This window comes from Rattus norvegicus, chromosome 11, assembly GCF_021556685.1.
Source record: "Rattus norvegicus strain SHRSP/BbbUtx chromosome 11, alternate assembly SHRSP_T2T, whole genome shotgun sequence".
In the NCBI taxonomy this organism is placed as follows: domain Eukaryota; kingdom Metazoa; phylum Chordata; class Mammalia; order Rodentia; family Muridae; genus Rattus; species Rattus norvegicus.
The window spans coordinates 76,478,654-76,495,284 of NC_141544.1; the positions used below are offsets into that span (position 1 = coordinate 76,478,654).

General features: G+C 48.7%; 1 protein-coding gene across 3 annotated transcripts in view; it reads right to left on the reverse strand.

The window, feature by feature from the left end:
* Positions 1-16,631, reverse strand: part of Gpr156 (G protein-coupled receptor 156) — a 92,818-nt gene that overhangs the window by 5,861 nt on the left and 70,326 nt on the right. For all 3 annotated transcript variants that reach the window (NM_153295.2, XM_087575581.1, XM_087575582.1), the window contains 4 exons: positions 13,112-13,237; positions 12,137-12,232; positions 8,857-9,093; positions 3,379-3,537 (listed from right to left, as the gene is read on the reverse strand). In NM_153295.2, coding sequence (NP_695207.2) covers positions 3,379-3,537; positions 8,857-9,093; positions 12,137-12,232; positions 13,112-13,237 — 618 coding nt within the window. The remainder of the gene's footprint in view (positions 1-3,378; positions 3,538-8,856; positions 9,094-12,136; positions 12,233-13,111; positions 13,238-16,631) is intronic.

Sequence of the window (16,631 nt, forward strand, 5' to 3'; positions counted from 1 at the left end):
AACATTATAGACATGTGCTACTATACCTGGTCAGAAACATTTACGTAAGGGGTATTGAGTAAAACCTTCCAGTAAACTTGCAGTGACCCTGTGAGTCCCCTGTCCCTGTGTAGAGTCAGGAGGTGGTGTCTACTGGTGCTGGCTCTCCTGCTTTCCCAGATGGTTTAGTCATCTTCATTATCACCAGAAGATGGGCCAAACCCTGTGAGAGACTAGGGGAGCAGACAGAAGGGACTTTCAGGGGAGTTCCCACCTTTCCAGGTCTCCCTCTTCCAACCTGAGGCATGGTAGGCCTGGCTGTGGTTGGGTGAGTGGTGCCTTGAACAGAGTCTGGAGTAACAGGGGCATTCAGGTTCCTTTTGCCATGAGGGATGTGTCAGATGTCTTTAGGGACCTCACAGGGTAACTAACTGTGATGGCTGCTCAGTAGGAATTTGGCCCCTTCTTCCCTTGATACCCACTCTGGAAACCCACCCTGTGTGTCTTTATGCCAGCCTCAGGAAGCAGAGGGGGGAAAGCCTTAGAGATGACCATGCTTTAGGGCAGTCAGTGTCTCTCAAACCTCTGAGACCCTTTAGTACAGTTCCTCATGTTGTGCTGACCCCCCCCCCACAAATATTTTGCTACCTCATAACTGTAATTTTGCTACTGTTACAAATCATAGTGTAAATATGTGACCCTGTGGGGGTTGCAACCCACAGCTGCTCTAAGGGTAAAACAGGACTTCTGTTTCCTTATGCCTTGTCTACAAAGGGCTTTGAGTATAGGAGAATCTTATGAACTTCCACATGGGACGGATACCTTTCAAGCTAGGCAAACACCTGACGCTGGCTGACTACAGATTTAGAAACATCAACATAAACAGTCAATTTCCCTTCTTCCACAAAAGGAAGCAAGACTCTTTTCACCATGGCTCCGTGTTAATTAGAGGCATGGCGTGAGGTCCTGCCATGGTAGTCTGACCTCCTGGGGCAGCAGCTTTTAAATGAATTTTTTAAAGTCATTATTTTGGTCCCTGGCGGGCAGCAAAATGTCAAAGGTATATTGAAGAGGGCACAGGCCCTGGGCATGCACACCTCCCTTCTCTAGCGCCAGGAGGAAAGAGAGAAGGCAGAACTGTTGCGGACCATCAAAGGAAGAGTCGTCGACATGAGGGACAGTCAGTCCACCCACTCTCCTGCACAGTGGGAGGTCAATGGCAGATCTGTTCTTACCACGGCCATAGCAAGAGGTCAAGAGCCAGAAAAAGCTGGTTGTGAAGGTGCATGGCTGTTATCCTAGTACTCGGGGAACTGAGACTGGAGGATCACAGTTTGACGGCAGCCTGGGCTACATAGATATGGTCTCGAAAACAAGAAGAGAAAGAACCACCCACAAAAGCAATGAGAAACTTGGCTGTGCTGTCAGATCTTGGGAATTGCAAAGGGGGTCCAGTGAGCTCAGCCCACACCCTGGCTGGACAGAGGCTGTCCTATGTAAGGAAGAGCAGGGCTGGCTCCCAGGATGCAGAGCAAACCGGGACCAGCAGCTGCTCTCAGGCCTGCTCTAAGGCACAGCCCGGGCGGCAGAGGCACCTTTTTGCTTCTTATGTACTTCAGCCTGCTAAGGGCTTTCGCCACGCAGGCTCAAGGTTTCTTTTGGAAAGAGCACATTCAGCCGAAGCGTGGGAAACAGGGTCGCATGGCACAAGTACAATAAGGTGCTCAGATAATTAGCATAAGGCTAAAGAGTCCGTTCCAGTCTGTTCCGCTGTCCCAGTGCTCGCCGATTGTAAGTGAAAACCATCCTGCTGGTTCTAGCCAAGTTTCGGGCCTTCTGTTTGTTAGGGAAAAACGTTTCTCTAAAGATTTTACAGAGCACTAGAGGCAGGGCTACTCCCCTGCCAGGTGCGGAGAAATCTGGCTTTGAAACAATGTCCAGAACGTTTAATAAATGGTGAGGAAAAGGAGAGTTTGTTTTTCTTTTTCCTCTGATGGATAAAGAAGACCCAGAGTAGAGAGTGTATTGTGGGGTGTAGGGTGAGCTGGGGAGGGGAGGGCAGGTAGAAAAGCAAGGTCCAGGGGTGCTGGACAGGCTTTGGCCCTTCATCTGGGTACTTCTAAAGTTTCCTCTCACTGTTCTCTCATAGGGTCATTTGTGTACAGGACACAGTCACTCGATCATAAAAGTAAAATTAAATAAAATAAATTGGTTTTTCTAATAGCACACACTCAGGTATGTTCTCTCTCTCTCTCTGTATGTGTATACATATGTGAATATATATATATTTATATGTATATATTGATTTAATTCGTGTCAAAACACTTATTAATTCATTCACCTGGGCCCTGTGCTGCCTTCTTGTGGTCCTCAAGTCGAAAAACTTGACTCAAGCCCACATTATGCTTGTCTGGGAGAGGGTCAGTTCTGGTTCAAGTACAGAACAAAGAGGGGCTGGGGCACCTAGGGTGCCTTGATACCGTGGCGACCGTGGCGACATAGAGGCCCTTGGTTTACCCCACATCGGTAGCACATCTGGAAGTTCTGAGCAATGAGAAGGTTGAGGTCTCTGGTTAGTACCCAGGGACGTCAGAGAGGCCCCTCAGATCTTGAATACAATGGCAAGGCTGTCTGTAAGTAAGGAATGCTTTCCCAGATCCTAATGTCCTTCCCATCCTCCCTTTGCAGGGATCTTTTTTTTTTTTTTAAGCTCCTCATCTGGCCGATTGTTCATCATTTATTACCCTTCATTCAGAGTCTTGTCTCCCTAGTCTGCTACGTTCCCCACCTCCTTCCCTGACCATTATTCTCAGCCACCATCCCGATTGCTTCTTTCCTGATTCCCATCACAATCACATTTCTTCTTTCTAGTTTTTGAGCTAAAGCCCCCATGGACCCGAGACTGGCTTTGAACTCTGTGTAACCAAGGTGACCTTGAACTTCTGATTCTCTCACTTTCTACTTTCTGCATGCCAGAAGCCTCGGCAGGTGCCACCACTCCCAGTTGCATCCTGTGGGTTGACCTGCGTCGCCAGCCCTTCCTATCCATCACGGCTTAAATTGAATGTTTACTCAGTCAATAGCCGTTTGTTCCCCTCGACTGTGAACTCCGTAAGGGAGCAAGTCTGTCTTGTTCATCAGCATGTAGTGCTGTGACAAGTCTTCGCCTGTCTGCTGCAGGAATGGGGTGGGCAAGGGTCACTGGGGTGTTGGCAAAGTCTGGCTTGCTGTTGGGGAAAGTAGAAGGATGGCTGGGCAGAGAATGTTGGCAAAAGGAACATGTGGGGTCATGAGAACATGAGGGGCCATGAGGGAAGGCTGGGCCTTGAGAGCATGTGGGATTGCTCCCACACGGCCGGAGATCCTCGCAGGGAGCCTGCTAGGCAAGGTGTGGCTTACTTCCGTGAGGAGCCTCTCCATGCAGCTCTTCTCATCTCTCAAGTGGCAGCTCTGGTCCTCGTCGAACTTGCTGCGGAAGGTTTTGCTGGGAGTGCTGAAGTATTTGGCCATGTGTCTGATTGTTTGGTTTTCTCCTTCAAATGCCTTCCGCTGCCTCAGCTGTTAGTAAAGAAGAACACGCGCCATTTATTTAATTACACACCCAGAAACACTTCCCTTGCTCATCCTCACAAATACCAAGGAACGACACATCGGTGCCGGCTGTTTACCCCTCGGAAATGCCATTCGCTCTGCAGCGTTCATCGGTCGCAGTGACAGAAAAACTCGGAGAGCGCTCAGGTTTCGTGCCTTAAGTGTGCCCGAGAATAAGACGCAGTATGATATAGAACAGCCTCTCTGTGCCAACGTGTCGAAGGGAACCAGAGGAAGGGACACGTCCGGAATGGGATCCTAAAGCTCTAGGTTGGGAGTCGGCTAAACATGCGTCTGTGAAGCTGTTTCTGGTTGTAAATAGGTCATCCCAGTCATCTTCTAGTCGTTGAGGAGTGATGTGTTTTTTTTTTTTTATATCAGGAGCCTACTTCGTCATTAGAAGCTTTTCTAAGCCAGACTAATGACCAAATCGCAAATAGAGACCAACTGATGACAATAGGAACAGAACGTCACCTCTGGCACTCGGCCATATTTCCGGACAAGGAAAAGGATAGGAGTGTGACTTCTGCAAGGTCACACATCACTTTTGACAGACCCACAGCTGTAACCAGGACGACCACAGCTTGGATTCTCATATAGCTGGGAAGAGATTGTTGGGGGTCCAGAAACTGTCTTTGGGGAGAAATTCGGGAAGACATGATTTGGCCCACTTTTATAATAACAGAGGTGATCGAGAACATTCTCAGACAGGAAGCTGCTGCAGAGTTGCTGGGACACTGTGCCTACCTAGTGAGTACCAAGGATGTGAAGAACAGGCACCCAAGTGGTAGAGGTAGAGACCTTCTACCCTCTGTCTCAGCACCCCTTGGGGAACCATCTTTGCAGGGATGCCAAGGACTGGCTCAACACGGGCATACAGCCTTATCAAGCCTTTGGGTTCAGCACCCCTAAGTTGATGCCACGGTGCTCTTTGACCAAAGGTCTCCATTCCCTTTTGGTCCCTCCTTTCTGAAGGTCCAGGTCCTTGAGACTTGACTGTATTTTCTGGGATATCCATTAATCCATCCTCAAGGATCAAAGTAGCTCCTCCAAGGGACCAACACATTTTTGTTTCTGGGCTCTGGGTGATGTGGATGCTATCTGCTGGGCTGTGTGTCTTCACAGCTGTTCCTTACCTCTGGGTCCTTGGAACTGGCTGACTGTTACCTACGATGGCAAATTGACTTTAGTGATGGTGATGTTAAGGCTTGGGGAATGGAAGGATTTTTCTGGAGCCAATGTCATCACACGAGTTCATATAAGAGAGGAGGAGGAGCCGGGTGGTGGTGGCATACGCCTTTAATCCCAGCACTTGGGAGGCAGAGGCGGGCAGGTCTCTGTGAGTTCCAGGACAGCCAGGGCTACACAGAGAAACCCTGTCTCACGAAATGAGAGGAGCTGGGGTGGAGAGAGGGAGGAGGGCCAGAGAAGAGGGTAAAGAAAGAGAAGGAGGCACAGCCATTAGGATGCTCCATCGATGGGTCAGAGAGTGAAGGAAGGGCCTTAAAGAGGGCAAGCGGCCCTTAGAAGCTGAAATAGCCAAGAAATGGAGTCCCACCCCCATCCCCACCCCTTGTCTGAAAAAAAAATTGCAGATCTGTTGATACCTTGGTTTTCGTCAGAAAAGTTAACTTTCGCAAAGAGTGGGCCGGCAGGATGGCACAGTGGGTAAGGATGCTTGCCACTAGGCCTGGTGACCTGGGTTCGATCCCAGAGACACCCATAGTGGAAGGAGAGAACCAACTCCTCCTCTGATTTGTCCTGTGATCTCCGTGGCATGCACACACACATATGCACATGCACACACACATATGCACATGCACACACATATGCACATGCACACGCATATGCACATGCACACATATATATGCATATGCACTTGCACGCAAATAAAATAAATTTTAAAATAATAAAATGAAAAGAGGAAAGTCTGGAGATTCCTCCCTTGGAGCTCCTCCCACACTTGGGAGTTCCTTCTCATTTTTTTATCTTATCCCTTCCCATCTGCTTGCTGCTTTTCTCTCAAGACTGTCCTCTGACGCTCATTTGGTGCAAAGGTGCCACGAGTTTTAGGTAAGTCTGGGGTGGCTTCCAAAGCATTCAAAACACATTATAATTCTTCTTGTGAATGCTCCCTATGAGACTTAAGGAGGAAAAGGACTCTGTGCTTCCCCACCTGCCCATAGTGGCTAAGATGTGACCAAAGAATACCTGTACGGAAGGAAGCTGTCTCCAGTCTTGTGGACACTAGATAAAGGGGACAAGTCCTAAGTGTGTCATGGACGTCAGGCAGGAAGAGAAAATGTCCTTGGAATTTTGCCTTTCGGAATGGAATGGAAGGGTGGGGGTGGGAGTGGGAGTGGGGGGATGGGTGACACTCAGGTCACAGAAGCAGGGGTTGGCTGGTGGCTGGCGATGACCTCAGCGCTTGGCATCAGACACACCCAGGCATTTCCTGACAGCCTGTGTGCAAGCTTCTTGGATCCCTTGTCTTACACTCATTTCACTCTGCTCTCTAGCGCCGCCTAGAGACCCTTCTGGGTCCCAGCAGATCTGATGGCTCTGGCCAGCCTGGGACTCATCTCCCGGAGGCTACAATCCGTTCCTTTCCCAGGTCCCCTTGGACGCTCCCCTAATGTGTTCAGCTGTCTCAGGGCCCTGGGGATACAGAGTCTCAAGAGAAAAGCCATGCGTCTGCCAAACATCTTTGAGCCAGAGGAGAAATCAATTTAGGGACAGAACTCGGTCTTTTTTCTCTGATGAAAAGAACTTAGACCCTAAATACTATAAGATATGGTTTAGTCTCATACATGGTCAGTTCAAGAGGAAAGAAAAACTAGAGGGGAAGGAGGGGGGATGGGGGAGAGAGAGAGAGAAAAAATCAAGAGGTAAAAAGAAAAGCCCAAGAAAACCAGGAAGGGGTGAGGCAGGGGAGAGACAGGTCGCCCACTCATCCACCACGTGTCACCCACCCACCACATTCCAGGACTCAAAGCAGTTCCCTCCCCACGCCCTTTTCTGCACAGTTGGCAACGTAGGTAAGTTCTGAGAGTCAGAAGTCAATCTGCGACCACCGCAGCTGCAGGGATTCAAATGCTGCAGAGGAAGCAGAAGGCTTGTGTCTGAGGCTCAGGACTAAGGGGTTAGAGTGAGGAGCAGAAGTCCAAACTAGGACCGTCCGGGGAGATTGTGGGTTCCCCCCACTTTCACAGAGTGTGTTGCTCAAATCAGAAAGCCTTTCCTTTAAATTTTCTTGGTGATAAATTCTCTCTCCCCTTCTCCCATTCTCTTTCCCGCCCCCTCCCTCAGAGAATGCTATTCCCTATGAACTCCACCCCAGTTTCTTATTTTTATCTGTCTTTTGTTTCCTTAATTTGTTAGCTCAGTGGTTTTGTTTTTTTGTTTTTTTGTTTTTGTTTTTTGTAGCATCCAAATCGCCTATTCAATGCTTCATTTCAACCTAACATCATTTTTTTTTTTAATCCTTGTTCAATATTTCATCATCTAAGACTAGATTCTTGGCCTTGTGGTTTGCTTTTGTTGAAAAGAGGCAATGTCCTTGGAATCCTATTGACCAAGTGAAATAAATATCTCGGAACATTTTCTACTTTGGAAGAAAGCATCGTCACCAGATCTTCAGATGCTTGTTCTCTTTGGTACCTGTGGGTTTTCCTTAAGAGTCCCCTCCTCGTGAAGGAGCTACAGTCTCCTAGAGTAATAAATAGAGTTTATTGATCATAAGCTGACCGCCATCATACCAGACATACATATATTCCAGCCAGAGGGAAGATAAAAGGGACATGCCGACAGTGTTTATCTTTTTTTTTTTTTTTTTTTTTTTTTGCCAGTACAGTACAAAGTCTGTCTCTCAGAAGCCTTCCAGGCAACCTCTAGTGTTCCAAATGACGTTCTGGGGACACCTCTAGCTATAAGGGAGGCTGACAGAGCAAATGCTTAGTTCTTTTCTAGGCAAACAAGAGAGGAAAGGATGGGGGCGGGAGAAGGCTAGGCATCCCAAAAGTTTCTCTTTGCCTCCCATCTCCCAGGAAGGCCCCCCACCCCCACCCCCATCCCCGTTCTTCCGGCATCTCAGACAATGAGCCTCTAGTCTCAGGGGTGGGGGATGGGAGGTGGGAGGGGGGTAAGAGGGGGTGGGGGAGGAGGGCTCCTTCAGCCCAGTTCCTACCCTGACAAGATGCTGCAGACGTTTCTCTGGTTTGTGACTCAAAGGCTGCAGGGACGGTGTAGATGCTCAAACTGCCCCCCTCCCACTATGTGTATATTTGGTCGAATGTTTTGTTGAGAATTAGTGAGCAGAAAGGAGCCGGAAGTGCCTAGGTGGCCCTAAGTTGACTGTAACCTTCTATCGGTCAGCTGTGGAATGAGTCATTAGTTTTTACCCCAGGAAGGGGACCAGAATGGGGGAACCTTCAGGGGGAAGAAAAGAAGAGCAGGAGGGAAAAAGAAAGCATCCAGTGGCTAGATCATTAACATGATGGATGAGGGCCTGCAGCCCATCAGCTCAGATAAACACGGAGCTTTCCCTTGGGCGTAAGGGTCCCTTCCACCTCTCTAGCCCAGACAGTCGTCCCTTCCACCTCTCTAGTTAGCCCAGACAGTCGTCTCCACTTCTCTCTCCTTTATTAAGATCTTATTCTTAACCTCTGCAATAGGAAATACATTAAAGTCACTCCCTTTCATAAAGAGAGAGAGAGAGAGAGAGAGAGAGAGAGAGAGAGACTATGTTTCTCTCCAAAGGAAAAGCTTACTGTGTAGCCAAGGATGGCCCTGTCTCCTGTCTCTATCTCCCAGGCATTGAGATTACAGGGACATAGGAAAAACATTTCATGTCCAGGAAGTAGACATTTTCCTATGAACCTGAAATCCCAAATTAGAAAGTGAAGAGGCTATTCTCTTTGAAACTAGCCTGGGCTACACAGTAAGTTCCAGAGCTATGTAGCGAGTCGTTAAAAAAGAAAGTCTTTTCTCTTAGACTAGTGGGGGGGGGGGAACTATCCCAAGGACTGAAAGGACACAGAAGAGGGGGGAGCAGAGTGGGAGCCGGGTGGGTAACAGGGGTGAGGTTACTTCAAAAAACAGGTCCCACCATGGTGGCCCTCTTTGGCCTAACTGGGGAGCAGAAGTGTCCTCACCTAGGCACTGAGGAGGTACAGAGGTGGCCCCAGCCCCTTCTTCTGACCACCATAATCACAAGGAAAGGTATCAGCAGAGGGTAAAAACACCCATCACTCCCACCAAGAGCCCTTTCCAGCACTCCGAACTTACCTGGGGAAGGAAGACACAGCAGTTCACGGTGGTGGTGCAAACGAAGATACCTCCAGATGTGAGTCCAAAGACCAGATTGGGCCAGGAGTGCAAGTATCTGGTGACCACAAAAAGCAGGCCAGCAGTGAGGAGCAGGAGGTTGACTCCGACCATGATGGTCAAAGACTGGTTCACTGGAGGAGAGCTGACATGGTTGGTCAGGCCAGCCAGGTAAGCGCCATACAGCAGCAGCAGCCCCTGCAGGAGGAGCAGGGACCAGAGGCACAGAAAAGGGGGGACCACAGGTCAAAGCGGTACCACGGGGACCAGTGTCCTCATCAGAAACACTGGCTGCGAGCTTTCGCTGACATGTGAACAAGAAACCAGGAGCTAACTCCTTACACCTATGGCTTCTGAATAATGTCACTTTCCGTCCTTTACTGAGGATGGTTTATGAGAGGTTGGCAAGGAGACATCAGATAACGCTAACATTCTCCTGGGCGAAGGTACAGGGTGTTGTGTATGTGAACAGGAGGAGCTCCACAGCAGGGGCAGTGGGCACTAGGAGGTCAGCAGAACCAGCTCCTGCTGATGTATGTGTGTGTAGGGGGTGGGCTACAGATCCATTGTGGCTTGGCTGTGAGTATGGCTGAGTGGCATGTGAGAACTGAAAGTGACCCGTGAGCTGCTTGTCCAGCCCTGTGCTGCACTAGGGCAGCGCCAGAGGGAGGGGACTTATTTGTTTTCCTGGGTGCTCAAAGGCACCATCTGCTTGCCAGGTTCTGCACCTGCAAGACTGGATGCATCTGCGTGGAAGGATGGACTCTGCTTTCTATTCCACACAAAGAACTCCATAGGCTGCCCGTGGCTCTGTGCAATGGGGGAAGGGAAGTGTGTTTCTGGGAGATGAAAGAAGGAAAAAGAGGAGAACAAAGGCAGGCTGGGACTCCAGCAACAGTGCGGGGAGGCACCGGCAACGGCCCTCCATCTGAACTGATTTGTGACATCCCCCGCCTCTACCACAAGGAGCTGGAGCCCAGCTCTTTCCTCTCCTCACAAACATAAACCCGCCTTCCGGGTTCTATATTAGGGAGAAAACAACATAGTAGCCAAACAGTGTTGCTTTCCCCAGGGGCAGCTGCGTGCATATGGAGGTCAGAGCTTTCATCTGCAACACTCAGTAAACACATGACGCCACACACACTAGCCTTTCTAATTTGCTCAAAGCACTAAGCTGCAAATCATAGCTACCAAGGACATTCACAGCGGGGCATGACGGGCGACCAGGCATCCCACAGTGGTGAGGTTAAGGCAGAAGCGTTGCTGTGAGTTTGGAGCCAATTTGGGCTACACAGTGAGACCTTGTGCTGGCTGGCTAGTCTTACGTGAACCTGACACAGGAGCTAGAATTATCTGAGAAGGAACCTCAATTGATAAGATTCCATCTGGTTTCATAAGAATCAGCTGTCGGGCATTTTCTTAGTGATGACTGGGTTAGGGCCCAGCCCATTGTGGATGGTGCTGGAGGTCCTGGGTTCTATGAGAAAGCAGGTTGAGCAAGCTATGGGAAGTAGGCTTCTCGTCCACGGCTTCTGCATCAGCTCCTGCCTCCAGGTTCCTACCCTGTTTGAGTTCCTGTCCTGACTGACTTCCATCATGAACAGCAATATGGAAGTGTAAACCAAATAAACCCTTTCCTTCCCAACCTGCTTTTTGGTCATGGTGTTTCGTCACTGTCTTAGAAACCCTAAGACAAACCCTGACTCAAAACACCACCACCACAGAGCAGGAGGCCTGGCTGACCTGGAGGGTAGAGGAAGGCAAGCCACACCCTGTTTATAACTGGAGTGTGGAGATGCCATTGGGTATGAGGTAAGGCTGGGAGCCAGGGGGATTCCAGAGAACAAGGGAAGTCGGGCCAGGTGTCCTGTTGATTCTGAGATCACATGACCTGGCCAGCACCACCCGCAGGCAGGGGTGACTTTTGAAGCTTTGGCTGTGCTGGACGGTAAGCAGCCAGTGTGGCAGAGGTGTTTCTGACATCCAGTGTTGCAGAGTGGGGTGGAGGGTCAAACCCAGTCACCTCAGGATCTTTGCTGAGCAGAAGGACACAAGGAGAGGCCAGTGGGGCCTGACTCCAGGGAAATTGATACCATTAAGCATGTTTGGTAATTGGATCGTTATTAGTTTTATCAAAGGTGAATAAAGTTAATTCTGTGATTCTGAGAATGTTAAATAATGATTATAATAAAATTTTAATCGAATTAGAATTCTTGCCAGAGAGGGAAAGGGAAGTGAGGAAAGCCACGGTGCCCGTCTCCGAGTGTCATCGAGGTCAGGGGTGGGGCTCAGTCCTACTCAGGAGCTCCTTGTTGGCAGGGACCTCGAGGTTGGTTCAGCTAGTTTTCTGATGCTCAACAACTTGTTCTCTTGTCTCCATATCACTGTAATGGTGGGAAAGGGGGCAATGAGAATGTACAGAAGGCAGCGGAGGAAAAGGCAGAAGGCTGGGCGCAGGCTGGGGTGGTGAGGTGCACCATGTGCTCTGGGATCTAAGAACTGAGATGACAACCTGATGCTTCAGAACCGTCCAGGGCTAGAGGCAGAACATGGATCCTAATTTTGAGCCGTTAGTAGGGGCAGGAGTGGCTGGGAAACTCTCATGTGTGAGTTCTGAGCAGCTGAGAAGAGCGGCTCTAAGAGGCTGTCATCACTGTCTCTAGTTGAGAGGGTTATGTGTCTGAGAGGTTAGATGAGGTTGGGGGTTCAGCTAGGAAGGGGCCAGGGCAGTGTTCAGTGCCATTCTGTAGCATTCAGAGGCTTCTAACTATTTCTGGAATACACGTGAATAGCGGCTATTTGCTTCCTGGATTATCCTTTTTAAAAATAATACTCCCAAGCTAGTTACAGTGGCCCATGGTGTGAGTTCCAGGCTAGCCTCGCTTACTCTGGCAATGAGACCAAGGAAGGTTACATAACAAGACCCTCAGAAAACAAACACCCTCTGCATACACACACCCACTCCCCAAACAGAAAGACAGACCATAATATGAGAGAAACTGAATTCCCAGTGAATTGTGGGCAGGCTAAACGCAAGCACATGGGGAGCTGTACATCTAAGCTCTTCGAATATAAACAGTAGAGAAACACAAGGTTCACAGCTTTGGGACTTCTGCAGGAGCCCAGGTTGGCTCTGAGTTCCCCATTCTCTATCGTCACCTCATTAATTCCCCAATTCTCTTTCCAAACCCATTTTGTTGGAGACAGAGTATAACCCAAGGAGGTGTGTATAGTTACCAACCTTGCATCCCAAAACCAGGGCAATCCAGACATCAGAGTACCGTGAAGCACAGAAATGTGTGTTGGTCAAAGAGCAGGATACATCTCTCCCTGTCACCTGCGAGGGACACAGGGTCAGAACCGCGGGCATTCAAATTCCTGGGGCCACACAGCAGAGCTCTGTGAACTTCCCTGGAGTGGGAACTCCCCCACAGCATAGAGTTTCCCTCTTTAGTATGTCAGAACGGAAATGTGTGGGCAACTCTGTTAGAACCTAAAACCAGAGCGCCTGAGCAGGAGAGAAGGGAGCGAGAAGTGGGTGGCTAGCAGATGCTGGGCCGCTTCGGGACTTACTCGAGGGCACGTGCCTTATCACCACGGTGGTTTCAAAAAAGCTGTGCAGCAAAGTTAGCTACAGGAGTTTTCCACACCAGGAACCATTATTAGCAAACACCCAAAGCCTTATTCACTGCCTCTTCTGATGTGGACTCCACTGCACTCCTTGGCCTGTCTGAATGGATTATTTCTCTTGTTTCACCTCCAGTGAAAGGGGCAGGGTTGTTATCTCTAACTTACTCCTCTGTCTGAAAAGGAGGCTTAGAGTTGATGTGCGGCCTTCCCCAGAGACATGGCTGATACAGACTGGGATTTGAACCACGGTCGAGTGACCACTAAGGCAACCTCAGAGCATCGCCTCCCAACAGGGAGGGAAGGGCAACTCCCTAGAGCCGAACGTTCCCCTCCGTGACTGCAAGCAGAGAGAGCTGCCACTCAGATTCCCTGTGCACTGACATCTGGGGACGCCCACAGAGCGATCGATCGGGAGGGGCACAAGGAGCATTGTGGTAACAGCACAGTTTCCAGACAAGGGGCAGGGTCTTAGGAACTTCTCTTAGGAACAGCCGCTCAGTGGGTTCTACTGAGAGGACAACCCTGTGTATCACGGAAGCCAGCCTAGGTAAGGGATCAGACGGCCGAGAGATAGGCAGCCTCTCACCTTCATGCTGACACCAAGGATCTGGAGGCACTGGATGGGATCCGTCAGCACCCACGTCACGAGCAGGATTACATCAGCCACCACCAGGGCTGCCACCAACCCCAGCAACTGCAGGTCTTTGATAATCTGCAAAACAGCCAAGGTCAAAATGTCTTTTTGCACGCTGGCTGTGTAACACAGACGCTAGAGCGTCCTCAGTGTGCGGAGGTACGTAGGAGCCTCGAATGCAGCCATCAAAGGTGAAACGCACACCCTCACACTGACCTACCAAGTCCATGCTTAGGATCACAAGATGGAGAGCCTTTTCTGTAAGTCTGTTGAGTTACTGTTACTGTTATCATGAAATGTTTCCACTCGTTTAACTGTTTTGGCTTTTTTATTTGTTTGTTTTGTTTTTATTTTTTTGTTTTGTTTTGTTTTGTTTTTGGTTTGTTTGTTTTTTCAAGACAAGGCTTCTCTGTGTAGCCCTGGCTGTCCTGGAACTATCTCTGTAGACCAGGCTGGCCTCAAACTACCTGCCTCTGTCTCTGAGTGCCACTGCCTGGCTTGCTTAATGGTTTGATACTCTACCCTTCTGGCAAATGTCTTTTTTTTTTTTTTTTTTTGGTTCTTTTTTTCGGAGCTGGGGACCGAACCCAGGGCCTTGTGCTTCCTAGGCAAGCGCTCTACCGCTGAGCTAAATCCCCCACCCCCAAATATCTTATAATAAAGGAAATTCGCTTTTATTTCTAGAGGTGTCTCTGTGAGCTCATTAAGAAGTGTAGAGGTTTTTGAGGTTGGAGAGATGGCTCAGTGGTTAAGAGCACTGACTGCTCTTCCAGAGGTCCTGAGTTCAATTCCCAGCAACCACATGGTGGCTCACAACCATCTGTAATGGGATCTGATGCCCTCTTCCGGTGTGTCTGAGGACAGCTACAGTATATTCATAAACATTAAATAAATAATATTTTTTAAAATAAGGAAGTGTAGAGGTTTTAACGCCAGGTTTAGCCGTTAACTCAGAGATGGGATTGGCAGATGGAGGAATTATTAATATTTTCTCTATAGTTTGACTGGTGTGAAGAAAATGTTATTTTAGTGACAATCTTAAATTGATTGTGAGAATTAGTAAAAAAATGTATAAGACCTTGGCAACAAAAACAAACATACTGTCGGACTCGAGGGAGGGATGATCAAAGGATTCTCCCCACCAGCTTTTTTATTTTATTAAAGATTTTTTTCATACGATATATTTTGATCATATCCATTCCCCTCCCCAAGTCCTCCCAGATCATCCCTACCTATTCAATGGAGAGGCCAGACCTACTCCATCTTGGGACCGGCCTCCAGCCTCCGTCGTAAGAGAAACTTGACCTATAGCTGAACCCAGGCTGCACCCAAGTGCCAGGAAGGACCCCATGGCTTGTCCTTGGCCCATACCTCAGAGTTACTCCCTAGCTACTTCCTAGCAACAGTCAATCAAAGATAAGTCTGATTGTCTCAGATGTACTTTCAGGCCTGTAGTGATTGCTCATGGCTTTGCTTCAGAGCACCCACCTGTCATCTCACAGTATTCATACAATTAGATGCTTGCCAGGCTGACGTGCCTTGGCTTGCTCGACATTTCCTGTAAAGCCTTGTCCTGCTGAGAGCTCTGGGCTTCACCCTCCTGTTCTGCTGCGTCAGAGATGGTGGTGCTGCCCAAGCTCGAGCTTTAAAGACCCTAGTGTGATTGCATCAGAGTTGGCTCCTTGGTGGCCTTTTGGGGTTCACACACCCTTCCCGGCACAACACAACCTGATGTCTTTTCTTGAAAACAAAACAAAAGCAAAAAACGAAAAACCAAAACAGATGAAAACAGAGGCAGAAGGTGATACACGCCTTTAGCATCAGCACTCGGAGAGCTCTCTGAGTTCAAGGCCGGCCTGGTTTACAGAGCGGTTTCTAGGACAGCCAGGGCTACACAGAACAACCCTATCCTGGGAAAACAGAACAATACAATAACCCTCCCTGAACCCCCCCCCAAATCCTGACAAGTCAAAAAACAAAAACAAAAACAAAACAAAACCAAGAAAAGTGTAAACAATAACATGGAGTCCATTTTGTTGGTCTGCCCAGGAGTGTAGCTGATATACCCAGTGATACTCCATTCGTTCAAAAAAAAAAAAAAAAAAACAAACACTGATTTTTCCCTTTCCCAGCAGGTATCTGCTGCAAAGGGGCGGGGACCCTTGATCAATGTTCTCTTCTCTGCGCTGGTATCCTGTCTGCCTTGAACCTGCATGGGTCCTGTGTGCACTAACACGGTCTCTTTGCGTTCCTCCGTGTAGCTGTCCTTTTGTGTCTGGATAACACTCTTTCTGCCTCCTCTGGTTCTTACAATCTTTCTACCTCCTTTTCTGAATAGATCCCTGAGCCTTGAGGGGAGGGATTTTATAAAAAGAACGCATTTGGGCTTAAGCGCTCCAAGGTCTCTGACTTTCTGCATCGCCCTGGGGTCTCTGTGTCAATTACAATTCACTGTAGGAAGAGGCTGCTTTGGTGAGAGCTGAGCGGTGCTCTGGCCTCTGGATATAGCAGCAACCGCTGGACACCGTTTTACCTTGATGTTCCGTTAGCAGGGTAATAGCAGCAGGCCCATGACTGATCTAGGCAACCTCAGCGGCATCAGGGATGGACTGCATCTTACAGAGTAGGCCTTCGATCCAAGTAAAAAGCCTTTGGTTGCCCGTAATATCTGTGTCTCTACAGCCTGAGTACATCTCGTAGGCCGCTCTGTCGGAGGTCACAGAATTTGCAGATAGGTGATAACTGATGCTGACTTTGCTTCTCTGGTAGCATGGGGAGCCCCCCAGCATCACAAACACCGGTCAATAGGAGTGAAACTTCCAGTGGGGCACCAGCCCTGCTTTCTTCATGTTCAATGACATAAGTAAGTTGTGTCTTTGGCAATTTCAAGGACTTGCTACAACGTTATGGAGAAGAGCCTTGGTAACAGCCTGTGATTTTCAGGGTGGTAGTGTTCTATAGGACTCCCTAGACATATAATGTAACAATAAATAACCCATTCTTGGCATTCGAGGGTTTACCTGCTAGCATAAGACATCTTATGGGCATTGTCTCCCCGTTATATGGTGACTTTATTTAGCTTCCGTATATATGTATGGAAGATATATATATATATATATATATATATGAAAGCTTCTATAGTAATAAGTTTCCACATGGCTCTTCAAAGGCCTTTAGTGCTTCCAGGTTAGTTGTCCCTTCCTATGTTTCTTCTTCTTCTTCTTCTTCTTTTTTTTCTTTTTTCTTTTTTTTCGGAGCTGGGGACCGAACCCAGGGCCTTGCGCTTGCTAGGCAAGCGCTCTATCACTGAGCTAAATCCCCAACCCCCCTATGTTTCTTCTTTTCACTGATTTTCCACCCTCCTCCTCATTTAATTCTCCTCGGTCTTCCCCCTCATTTTGATTTTCTTTTTCTTGGGGGGGGGGGAGGGGGAGTGGCAGGATCTCACTAGTTCTGGCTATCCTGGAACTCA